The sequence below is a fragment of the Delphinapterus leucas genome, chromosome 20 (assembly GCF_059928025.1).
Source record: "Delphinapterus leucas isolate spDelLeu-1000000601 "Yukka" chromosome 20, BTC_Dleu_Yukka2, whole genome shotgun sequence".
In the NCBI taxonomy this organism is placed as follows: Eukaryota; Metazoa; Chordata; class Mammalia; order Artiodactyla; family Monodontidae; genus Delphinapterus; species Delphinapterus leucas.
The window spans coordinates 43,341,832-43,354,828 of record NC_143148.1 but is presented as its reverse complement, the minus strand read 5'-3'; the positions used below and the strand labels follow the sequence as shown (position 1 = coordinate 43,354,828).

General features: G+C 40.5%; 1 protein-coding gene across 5 annotated transcripts in view; it reads right to left on the bottom strand.

The window, feature by feature from the left end:
- Positions 1–12,997, bottom strand: part of TANGO6 (transport and golgi organization 6 homolog) — a 181,899-nt gene that overhangs the window by 19,524 nt on the left and 149,378 nt on the right. For all 5 annotated transcript variants that reach the window (XR_016390871.1, XR_016390872.1, XM_022583341.2 and 2 more), the window contains one exon: positions 11,705–11,818. Coding sequence is in view for 3 of the 5 variants with exons in the window: in XM_022583341.2 (XP_022439049.2) it covers positions 11,705–11,818 (114 nt within the window). In the remaining 2 variants the exon portion in view is untranslated. The remainder of the gene's footprint in view (positions 1–11,704; positions 11,819–12,997) is intronic.

The window sequence follows — 12,997 nt, the reverse complement described above, 5'->3', positions numbered from 1 at the left end:
GATCAGTGGAACATAACAGAGAGCCTAGAAATAAACCCACACACCTATGGTCAATTAATCTTCAACAGGGCTTCCCTGGTGGTGCAGTGGTTGAGAGTCCGCCTGCCAATGCAGGGGACACGGGTTCGTGCCCCGGTCCGGGAAGATCCCACATGCCGCAGAGCAGCTAGGCCCGTGAGCCATGGCCGCTGAGCCTGCGCATCCGGAGCCTGTGCTCCACAACGGGAGAGGCCACAACAGTGAGAGGCCCGCGTACAGCAAAGAAATTAAATTAAATTAAATTAAATTAAATTAATCTTCAACAAACTCCTTCAAGAATATACAGTGGAGAAAAGATAGTCTCTTCGACAAGTGATGTTGGAAAAGCTGGACAGCAGCATGCAAATCAATGAAGTCAGAACACTCCCTCACACCATACACAAAAATAAACTCAAAATGGCTTAAAGACAAATATAAGACACGACACCACAAAACTCCTAGAAGAGAACATAGGCAAAACATTCTCTGACATAAATTGTAGCACTGTTTCCTTAGGTCAATTCTCCCAAGGCAATAGAAATAAAAGCAAAAATAAACAAACAGGATCTAATCAAACTTATAAGCTTTTGCACAGCAAAGGAAACCATAAACAAAATGAAAAGACAACCTACAGGATGGGAGAAAATATTTGCAAATGATGCAACCAACAAGAGCTTAATTTCCAAAATATACAAACAGCTCATACAACTCAATAACAAAAAGATAAACAAGCCAATCAAAAAATGGGCAGAAGACGTAAATAGACATTTCTCCAAAGAAGACATACAGATGGCCAAGAGACACATGAAAGGATGCTCAACATCACTGATTTTCAGAGAAATGCAAATCAAAATTACAAAGTTAAAAAGAAAAACTACAATGAGATATCACCTCACACCAGTCATAACGGCCATCATTAAAAGGTCCACAAATAATAAATGCTGGAAAGGGTATGGAGAAAAGGGAACCCTCCTACACTGTTGGTGGGAATGTAAGTTGGTACAGCAACTATGGATAACAGTATGGAGGTCCCTCAAAAAACTAAAAATAGAATTGCCATATGATCCAGCAATCCCAATCCTGGGCATACGTCCAGAGAAAACTATAATTTGAAAAGATATATGCACTCCAATGTTCACTGTAGCGTATACAATAGCCAAGACATGGAAGCAATCTAAATGTCCATCAACAGATAAATGGATAAAGAAGATATGGTAACATATATACAATGGAATGCTACACACCATAAAAAAGAATGAAATAATGCCATTTGCAGCAACATGGATAGACCTAGCAATTATCATACTAAGTGATATTTGACAAAGACAAATATCATATGATAACACTTATATGTGGAATCTAAAATATGATACAAGTGAACTTATTTACAAAACAGAAACATTCACAGGCACAGAAAACAAACGTATGGTTACCAAAGGGGACAAAGGGGAGGAGGGATAAATTAGGAGTTTGGAATTAGCAGATACAAACTACTATATATATAAAATAGATAAACAACAAGATAAACAACTTTATAGCACAGGGAACTATATTCAGTATCTTATAATAACCTATAATGAAAAAGAATATATATATGTATAACTGAATCACTGTGCTGTACACCAGAAACTAACAAACTATACTTCAATAAAATTTAAAATAAGTATGGAGGTTCCTTAAAAAACTAAAAATAGAACTACCATATGACCCAGCAATCCCACTACTGGGCACATACCCTGAGAAAACCACAATTCAAAAAGAGTCATGTACCAAAATGTTCACTGCAGCTCTATTTACAATAGCCAGGACATGGAAGCAACCTAAGTGTCCATCATTGGATGAATTGATAAAGAAGATGTGTCACATATATACAGTGGAATATTACTCAGCCATAAAAAGAAACGAAACTGAGATATTTGTAGTGAGGTGGATGGACCTAGAGTCTGTCATACAGAGTGAAGTAAGTCAGAAAGAGAAAAAGAAATACCGTATGCTAACACATATATATGGAATCTAAGGAAAAAAAAAAAAAAAGGTCATGAAGAACCTAGGGGTAAGACGGGAATACAGACACAGACCTACTAGAGAATGGACTTGAGGATATGGGGAGGGGGAAGGGTAAGCTGTGACAAAGTGAGAGAGTGGCATGGACATATATACACTACCAAACGTAAAAATACATAGCTAGTGGGAAGCAGCCGCATAGCACAGGGAGATCAGCTCGGTGCTTTGTGACCACTTAGAGGGATGGGATAGGGAGGGTGGGAGGGAGGGAGACGCAAGAGGGAAGAGATATGGGAACATATGTATATGTATAACTGATTCACTTTGTTATAAAGCAGAAACTAACACACCATTGTAAAGCAATTATACTCCAATAAAGATGTTAAAAAAATTTTTAAACAAACTACACCACTTTATATCCATTAGGATGGCTATAAATCTAGTAAATGATAGACAATAACAAGTGTTAATGAGGATGTGGAACATATGGAACCCTCATGCATTGCTGGGGGAAATAAAAAATGATGCAGCTAGAAAACAGTCTGGCAGTTCCTCGAAAAGCTAAACATGAAGTTACCATATGACCCAGCAATTCCACTCCTAGGTATATATCCAAGAAAACTGTAAACATATGTTGCACAAAAACTCGTACACAAATGTTCATAGCAACATTATTTAAAATAGCCAAAAAGTGGAAACAACCCAAATGTCCATCAATGAATGCATGGATAAACAAATATGCTAGGTCCATACAATGGAATATTATTCAGCCGTAAAGAGTAATGAAATCCTGATACCTGCTACAATATGGATGAACCTTGACCACATTATGCTAAGTGAAAGGAGCCAAACATAAAAGGTGGCATATTGTATAATTCCTTTTACACGAAATGTCTAGAAAAGGCAAATCCATAAACAGAAAGTAGGTTAATGGTTACCATGGGTTGGAGGGAGGGGGTAATGAGGGAGTGACTGCTAGTGAGTATGGGGTGTCTCTTCAGGGGTAATGAAAATGTTCTGGAATTAGATGGTGGTGATGTTTGCACGACTTAAAGAATACACTAAAGCCCCTGAATTGTAGACTTTAATTTTAAGGATATAAGTTATAACTCAATTTAAGAAATTATGTAAGAAAAAACTACAAGGTGATGGGGAGAAGGGGATATAATGCTATTGATGAACAGAGCACACTCATTCTACCCTCCTTTGGGTCAGCAGCAGCGGCCTTGCAGAAGTGTCTTTGTGTGCCTGGACCTGGCCTTGCCTCTCTTCTGTTCACCAACTGCCCTCAGGTTGGGTCTGTCTCCAGCCTAGTCCTGCTCCTCTCTTGACACCCTTCCAGTCCTTCTCAGATCCTAGCTCGGATCCTGGGACAAATCCGCTACTGAAAAATACCCCTGATAATCGCCAGGGTTATCTAGCTGCAAATCCTCTTTACCTCAGGGGTTTAAAGGCATGACTTCTGAATTGCTACCCCATATAGAAATCTTGTATTTGAGAGATGGTAGAGATCCTTAGAAAAGCAAGCATTCATTAAACGACTAAACATCTGGTTCTTAATGTGTCAGAATGAACATTTGAAAAGTTGTGCTTCTGGTCTGACTGGGTCTTAGAAAGTAAAGAAAATCATCACGATTTTTTGGCAACACCTTGCCAGAGAGAAGTGACGAGAGCTTGCTATTTACAGAGAAAGTATATGGCTAAACAGGAACTGGAACTCAGTACAAGTCTGTATTCAATTAACCAGAACGTCACTTTAAACATTCTCAGCATGGGAAATTTAACCGGTGACTGCTTATTGTATATTTTCACCTATTACTGGTGTAATTCTTTGCCTTAAAACTAATCTCTACCTCCTCTTTCTTTAAAAAAAATAAGCAGTTTAAGGCACACAACACTACAGCCAGCTAGAGCACAGCACAGGCCTTAGAGACACACAGCCAGGGTTTAAACCATCTCTGCCACTTACTAGCCATGTGAGCGTGAGTGGTTTGCTTAACCTCTGAGGGGCTTCCTTTAGTTATCGGTAAAATGAGGGTAACAACACCTACCCCTCAGAGTTCCTGAGAGAATCAACTGAGACAACACAGTAACTCAATAGCTCAGTGCCTGCTTTATGAGAACAGACAGCATTACTATTGTTATTTTGTGGTACCTTATCCACTGCTTCCTAGTGGTAGGCAAAAAAGGGGGAAAACAGTGTTGGAGGTCAAATCAAGTCCAAACATGTAAGTCCTTTTGGTTTAATATCTACAAAGCTTCTAGGTTCTTATGCATTTTCCCAGTCGAGTTGGTGTCCATCATGAGGAGGAACAAGGTGACGTATGCAATCATGAGATGCTTGCAGAGTTGGAAGACTGGATTCCATGTAACAGAGTCTGCCTTCCAAAATCTGAGATGACCAATGGTGAGGGCCTGGCATGACAAAGTGTAAGGTTCTAAAGTTCCAGCCATGAAAGAAATTGCCTATTCATTTAGATTGAATATAAAATTATCTTTGGTGGGTTTTAAACAATCATTCAAAAACCCAGCAAATCTATGGACCAGACAGTAGTAGTGGCTGTGGTGGTGGGAGTGATAATAATAATAACAACACCTCCACTATAATCATCATCGTTGTTGTCTCTTATATTTGAGACACTCCACTCAGAACAGGCTCTTCTCAAGATACAGCAATAATGAACAGATGGAGAAGCATAAGCACAAGATAGAAAGGACTATGGAATGCTAAGGGTCTGTTATGGGTTGGATCATGTCCCCCGCTCCCCCTAAAAATGTATGTTGAGGTCTTAACCCCCAGTACCTCAGAGTGTGACCTTACCTTATTTGGAAACAGAGTTGTTGTGATGTAACTAGTTAAGATAAGGTCATACTGGAGCAGGGTGGGCCCCTAACCCAATATGACTGGTATCCTTACAAGAAGAAAGCCATATTTACATGACAGAGACACACAGGGAGAATGCATGTGACCACAAAGGCAGAGATTGGAGTAACACAGCTGCAAGTCAATAAACACTAAGGATTGCCAGCAAACCACTGGAAGCTGGGGAAAGGCAAGGATTTCCCTACAGGCTTCAGAGGGAGCATGGGCCCACCTTGATTTGGGACTTCTGGCCTCCAGAACTATAAGTAAATATTTGTTGTTTTAAGCACCCGATTTGTGGTACTTTGTTACAGCAGCCCTAGGAAACTGATATGGGGCCTAAGAGGATTTTTTCTTCTAAGATTGAAATGCAGCAACAGCAAGGAGAATGTCTAAGAGTGAGTCAGAGGGAAGTGTCTGTAGGGGAAGAAACATTTATAAACTTACAATATATTTTAAAATCTCTCTATGCCTCTGCCTCTACGGCATCGTAAACAATATCCAAAAATGCTAAATTCTCATCAAATGCCATTTATCAATACTATCAATGTGTAAACACCCAAGCCTGGGACAGTAGCGGATGACCAAAAGAACCGCTGCCCTGGTAAACTGGCCGTAGCTTTATGCTCCCAGGAAGGAGCGATGCTCCTTAATTTCGGTCTGAAATGACTCTCCCAAGCACTTTTTCAAAGTTTACAAGAGGAGTAATTATTACCTGGATCCCAGTCATTTTAATATAAATGTTCTTTTCATTTGCTCCTCACATGGAGCCTTCGATCTGTTAAAAGGAGCAGTGTCTGTGGAACTAGCTCTGGGAAGGAAACTGGGCTCATTTAACTATATCCATAGCACACACACACACACAAAAAACCCCACAACAAATGCTCTCAAAATAACTTTCAGGGGCTTCCCTGGTGGCGCAGTGGTTGGGCGTCTGCCTGCCGATGCAGGGGACACGGGTTCGTGCCCCGGTCCGGGAGGATCCCACATGCCGCGGAGCGGCTGGGCCCGTGAGCCATGGCCGCTGGGCTTGCGCGTCCGGAGCCTGTGCTCCGCAACGGGCGAGGCCGTGACAGTGAGAGGCCCGCCTACCGCAAAAAAAAAAAAAAAAAAAAAAGGGAAGAAAAAAAATAATAACTTTCAGGATAAAACAAAGCCAAAGGAAGGAAAGTTTCCATTCAGTCTGTCCTTTCACTTATAACTTGCTGCTTGTGCTGTGTCAGAGATTAAGTGTCACATCCTCCCTCAGGTCCTAGTTCTCGGTCTGGACAGACAAGCACAAGGTGAACCCAGGACGCATGCACTAATCTTTTTGTATGGACCATGTGTAACTGCTGTCATTAAACAAGCATAACATCATACACAAACTGTTTTCTTTTTAGCCACAGTTTGCTTTCTCTCTCACAAAGAAGTAGGAGAGTAACTTCCAACTGCACAAAAGTTAGTGAAACCACTATTCCTAATGTTACTAAGAATAGGCTTCTATCAACAGAATTCAATATTGGACTCGAAAGAAGGAATTAAAAACCATTCCTGGGTGGAGGCCTGGATTTGGCTGTGAACCTGATTCAGCCATCAATTAATAATTAATCCCAAACTCTTCCCCTGAAGATGCTTCCAGGTTTTGCTTATTTTTGAAGATATGAGATGGTGTTAGGGTTGGCTGTCATCTTGAAGGAATGAATTCTAAAGCCTACTATTTAACTCTCACTAGATAGAGAATAGATTATTCTTTTGTCATTTAAAATTAGGGATTAGGCACTTCCCTGGTGGCGCAGCAGTTGAGAATCCGCCTGCGGGGGACACGGGTTCGAGACCTGGTCCCGGAAGATCCCACATGCCGCGGATCAACTTAAGCCCGTGCGCCACGGCTACTGAGCCTGCGCTCTAGAGCCTATGAGCCACAACTACTGAGCCCACGTGCCACAACTACTGAAGCCCGGGCGCCTAGAGCTAGTGCTCTGCAACAAGACAGGCCACAGCAATGAGAAGCCCACGCACCGCAACGAAAAGTAGCCCCCACTCAACGCAACTAGAGAAAGCCTGCATGCAGCAACAAAGACCCAACGCAGCCAAAAGAAAAAAAAATTTTTTTAATTAAAAAAAAAAAAGCAAGGGAGAAAGTTTCAGTATTAAAATGTCACCATACTTAGTCACTACAAAACCTTGTGTGAAGTTCTCCAGTATTTCACAGTTCTTCTAAGAAGTCAACTTTCAGTAAACTATGCAGAGGACTGTAGTAGTAATTACCTAAATAAATCTAGAACTATGGTCAACCCCAAATCACTGATTCTTAAGATAATCAATTTTTTTCCATTGTGCATACAGTTGATTCTCATTATGTATGGTAGTTGTGTTCTACAAAGTTGTGTGAACACTGAATTAATGGATACTGAACCACTGCTCCTAAGGGAAATACCAGGTTAGGATTCTGAGAGCCTCTGGTCACACCAAATCACTCATTCAAAAATCTTTTTCTTGAAAATCAAAACTACAGTGAGGTACCATCTCACACCAGTCAGAATAGCCATCATTAAAAAGCCTACAAATAACACATGCCGGAGAGAGTGTGGAGAAAAGAGAACCCTCTTACACTGTTGGTGGGAATGTAAATTGGTGCAGCCACTATGGAAAACCAGTATGGAGGTTCCTCCAAAAACTAAAAATAGAGTTGCCGTATGATTCAGCAATCCCACTCCTAGGCATATATCCAGACAAAACTATAATTCAAAAAGATACATGCACCCCTATGTTCATAGCAGCACTATTCACAATAGCCAAGACACTGAAGTAACCTAAATGTCCGTAAACAGAGGAATGGATAAAGAAGATATGGGGTATATATACACTGGAATATTACTCTGCCATCAAAAAGAATGAAATAATTCCATTTGCAGCAACATGGATGAACCTAGAGATTATCATACTAAGTGAAGTAAAGTCAGAAAGAGAAAGGCAAATACCATATGATAGCAATTCTATGTGGAATCTAAAATATGATACAAATCAACATATCTACCAAACAAAAACAGACTCACAGATACAGAGAATAGACTTGTGGTTGCCAACAGGGAGGTGGGGTAGGGGAGGGAAGGAATGGGAGTCTGGGATTTGCAGAGGCAAACTATTGTATATAGGATGGACAAACAATAGGATCATACTGTATAGCACAGGGAACTATATTCAACATTCTGTGATAAACCGTAATGGAAAAGAATACACACACACACACACGCACACACACACACACGTATGTATATATATACATATATATTTTTTAAAAAAACGGAGTCACTTTGCTGTACAGAAGAAATTAACATTGTGAATCAACTATACTTCCGTAAAATTTTTAAAATATATTTTTCTTTTCTTTCTGCTCTCCACACTGGATAATTTCTATTGCTCTACCTGCAAATTCACTTATTCTTTCCTTGGTCATCTCCATTCTGCTTTTAATTCCATTAAATTATTTTTTTAAAAAACTCAGATATTATAGTTTTAGTTCTAGAACTTCAATATGGCTTTTTTTTTTTTTTTTTTTTTGCGGTACACGGGCCTCTCCCGCTGCGGAGCACAGGCTCCGGACGTGCAGGCCCAGCAGCCATGGCTCACGGACCCAGCCGCTCTGCGGCATGTGGGATCCTCCCGGACCGGGGCACGAACCCGTGTCCCCTACATCAGCAGGCGGACTCTCAACCACTGCGCCACCAGGGAAGCCCCAATATGGCTTTTTAAAAAAATTGTTTCTATTTCTTTGCTGAGATTTCCTATCTTTTATTTAACTGCAGGCATATTTTTCTGTTACTTCCTTGAGGATAATTACAGTAGCTGCATTAAATTCCTTGCCTGATAATTCTAACGTCAGGATTATCTTGGGGTTGGTCTCAGTTAATTTTCTTTTCTACTGGGAATATGTTCCATTTTCCTGGTGTTTTATATTATTGAGTATTTTGGGTTGTATCCTGGACATTATGAATGTTATGTTATGGAGACTGGACCCTGTTCTCCAATTAGTGCATTTTTTTTTCTTTTTTTAAAAATCAGGTAATCATCTTGCTTGGTTTAGGGGTCAGCCAGAGATGTGGGCACACAGAATTTAGGAATCCTCTCTCTGGATCTTTCCCTTCCAGGATCCCCCCTTTCTCTCCTGTAGCTGTGGTTCCCCCAGATTCAGTCTTCTGGTTCCCCAGCCCCAAAAGCCTGTGATTTCTCCACCAGTACCCCTAATGCACTGCACGCCTCCCTAGACATAACCTGCCCCTAGGCTGAAAGCCAAGAAAATGGGAACTTACTCTATACAGCACCTCTCCTCTAAACATGGACACTCCATGAGAATCTGCCTGCTTCTGACCACTCTTTAGTGTCCTCGGCTAACTACTTACTATATTATGTCCAGAGTTCATAGTTGTTATCTGAACGAGGGCCAGTCTGGTAGGCTGTTGCTCAGTCATTACTGTCCCAGTTATTCATTATTGTCTTTGGAATGAATTTAGGAATATGGATGTTCTAAACATTTACAATTCTTAGAATAAACAAGTCACCTTGCAAAGACTTAACTTGGGAAAAGCTGGATAGTTAGGCACAATTTTCTCATGCTGCCGCCCAGCTCATCTCCTCCACGATGAGGAGGGCTGTTCTTAACTCTGAGGCCAACAGAAAGTACAGGTCTAAACATACCTCCTTCTCCTGGGTGTTCCTCATAAATTCAATTTTCAGCAAAGGTAAGGTAGAATGAGCTTAAAGGGGGTTCCCTTCCGGCTTCAGGCTATACTTGGGAATCAGTGAATAAACAGATATAATCATAAGGCCAAAACAAGGCTAAGCAGAGAAAATAAGTGTTTCAATAAGAAAGTGAATGCTGTATTTCCCTCCAATGTGGATATTCTGGCTATCTGCAAATGGGAAAGAGGTGAAAGCTACCTCATCAGTTGGGGGTGGTAATGTCTTCCCCCTCTCTGATCCCAATCTATCTCCTGATTTTCTGGACCTCTACCTCTTACCGGGCTCTCTGTTTTCTTTTCAAGCTGCCAGAACCACAGAGTTTCTTGGTTGGCACATCTACGAGCAACAGAGAATTCACTGAAACCTAAGATTATCCTTTGGCACTCCACAGCTTGAGAGATAGTGATTAGAAGGAAAAAAACAAAACAAAACTTCAACAACAAGGCGGCATTTTCATTTCAGCTGTTCCCGGGGGCAAAACAGAACAGTAAAGAAAATCTTAGATTGAAAGCTTTGTGGTTATCTCTGCTTCTCGTTAAAGTGCCCCAATTATAATCACACCTACGATTACAAGATTTAACACACCTGGTCTCAAGGATGCGCCACGAAGAGGAATCATACCCTCATCCCATCCCGTTTCCTTTTCTTTATTCACTGAGTAAGCACGATTTATAAATTCCAGTGAGGGCAGACTAGAGGTGGTTTGGAGAACAGAGGTTTTTCACTCACATGGCTTTTTCAAAGTGTCAAAAATCTTCCATGGCCTCAAATTATTTTAGTACTGGTGAGACAAGCAGTGTTGCTTTCATTGGCTACACACTGATGTGAGAAACCTGGATAGAGTTTCTTTCTATTTCTTCTCTCACTTTACTAACCAGACAGTTTGCTCTGCTACGGACACACGCACACACACACTCTTACTGAGTAAGGGTGTGTACACTTACAGAGTTTCTAAGATTTATTTTAAGAGTGTTGTAACTCAAATTTTAAAATAAATTTTGAAATAATTTTAGATTTACAGAAAAGTTGCGAAGACAATAGAGAATTCCTGTATACTCCTCACCCAGTTTCCCCTATTGTTAACAACTTACATAACAATGGTATATTTGTCAAGAGTTTTGTAGATCTTGACAGTGGGTATAAAACATTGACTCTTTCTTAATTCCATTTTGTACAGCAGATTCTCAACAAGAGCAGTGTGTACCCTAAAACAAGTACCTGAGATATCAAGTTATGATCTTTATGTCCCCCACTCCTACCGAGGTCCTAGATAATTACTAGGGGATAACGCTTGTACAAAAATGGTGTCAGGAACTTGATATGGCAAAATTCTAGCATGAACAAAGCCATGTGTCTGACAAAACATTTTTCTAATGGCTTCAATGACACTTAGTTAAATACTGATGTGCCAGCCACAGACGAACATTGTGGATGCCAGGAAGTGAATTATTAATGCAAACTCTCTTTATAAAGTCAACTGGGAATGAATTTCCATTAAAATCAAGAAGAAAATTAATTTAGAGGTCACTCATTCTCAGCATACATATGGATATATAAACCTTCTTCCTGGACTGTCCACGCACTGGGGAGAAATCCAGCCAAAGCCACTTGGAGGAGGAATAAAAGTTTAATTTATGCAACAACTAAAATCTCATGGATTGAACTCACAGCTAGAAAGGAAACATTTGAAACGAGGCCCTTTAGTGATTCTGTGTGAACAATAAAATGAGTAAGGAAGACAAATCACTCAAGTTCAGGCTATAGAGGCAGGCTTGGTGCAGTCCAGCTAGCTCACCCTGGAACCTGTCCCTCTGAGGGGAATGCTGGGACCCAGAATCTCAACCTGTAAACTTGTGCCCTGGTTTTTCTGCAGTGGTTAGTGTGCAGTCTGCCTAATATGATACAGAGGAAAAAGAGACTCATTGAAGATGCAAACAATACAATCTTCCTGCAAACAATACAATCCCTGCTGACTGATTCATCTGTATGAATTCATCCGGGAAAAAGGTTCAAGGCCTCCCCTGGTGAAAGGAAGACTGATGAACAGATAAAGAACAAACAGGTAGGGACTTTGCAAATGGTAAGAGACTGACTTACCTCAGTAGCTTTCTGGCTGAGTCCCCGAAGCAGCAGCACAATTACATGGACAGCAGCTCTGCGCACCTGAACTTCATGGTCTGTTTTAGCCACAGCAATCAGGCAAGTTGTTACCTAGGAGGGTGAGGGAAAAAGAAGTCAATAAAAATCAGGATTGCACAATTACCTAAAACCTTTCAACTGTGTTCCATATTCTACACATTCATCACAAACAATCTGGCTTAGAGCGGTGGGTTGCTTCCTCATTCTCCATGAAGAGGGAGAGATATAGTGGTAGAGATCTTGATTTAGTCTGGCTTTTCTGGAAAGGGCCAAGATCTGGTTTGGAATTCAGGAGGGAGACTAGGGAGTGGGAAGGAATACAGGTATATAATAAAGGTATGGTCAAAGGTGAATATTTCCTCAAAAGTGGGAAGAACTGTTACTTGCCCCACTCTGGGGACATCAAATTGAAGGAAGAAAAAATGGTCTGAAACACAGTGGCTTCTAGGGACGGAGGACCATGGAGATTTAGCTAAGTAGACTTCAGAGTTCAAGGTCTGGCATGAATATCAACGTGCCAACTGATGAAAGTTTCAGCCCAGGGATAGAGAAATACATAAATATTCAAACTGATCTTCTTCTAGCGTGTCCAGACGTCCTGGTACACTACAATTCTAGTGTACACCCACGTGAGTTACCAGGGGCCAATTGCTGAGACTCCCTGCCTGGGATTCTTCATTTGTGGAATGGTTCTTTCAGTGCTCATTTACTTTAGAAGACAGCTCTATAACAGAAAGGACTTACAAATTACTTGCAAAACATGGTAATGTTTACTTGCAGATATATAGCTGATAATTATATGTCATAAAATGAGAAAATTTCTATATCCTGTACCAGCCATCCTGCCCCCACCCTACTCCGGGTAGACACAAAACTATTCTAAAACCTCCATAAAGAGATACCATTAGAAAACAACAACAACAAACAGCAACAAACCTTTCTGAGGTATTTGTGCAAGAATGAAAAGGTAAAAACAAAAATTTTGAAAGTGTGACCAATGACAGAAAAAATCTGAAGGTAAGTCTAAATTTCAGTTGGTCTCTCACATACTTTGTTCTGTGATTTACTGTGTGAGTGTATATCTTGGCCAACTGTGGAAGGCTTTCTAACCATGATAAGAAAATAGCCAGATTGTGTGCTTGGGAACATGTATAAATACATATTATGTTTAAAGAATGGTTTTTTAAAAGGTTTAAAAAAAGAATCCAGGCACAAATGAGGAAATAGGCTTGTGCAGAAATTTTAACTATG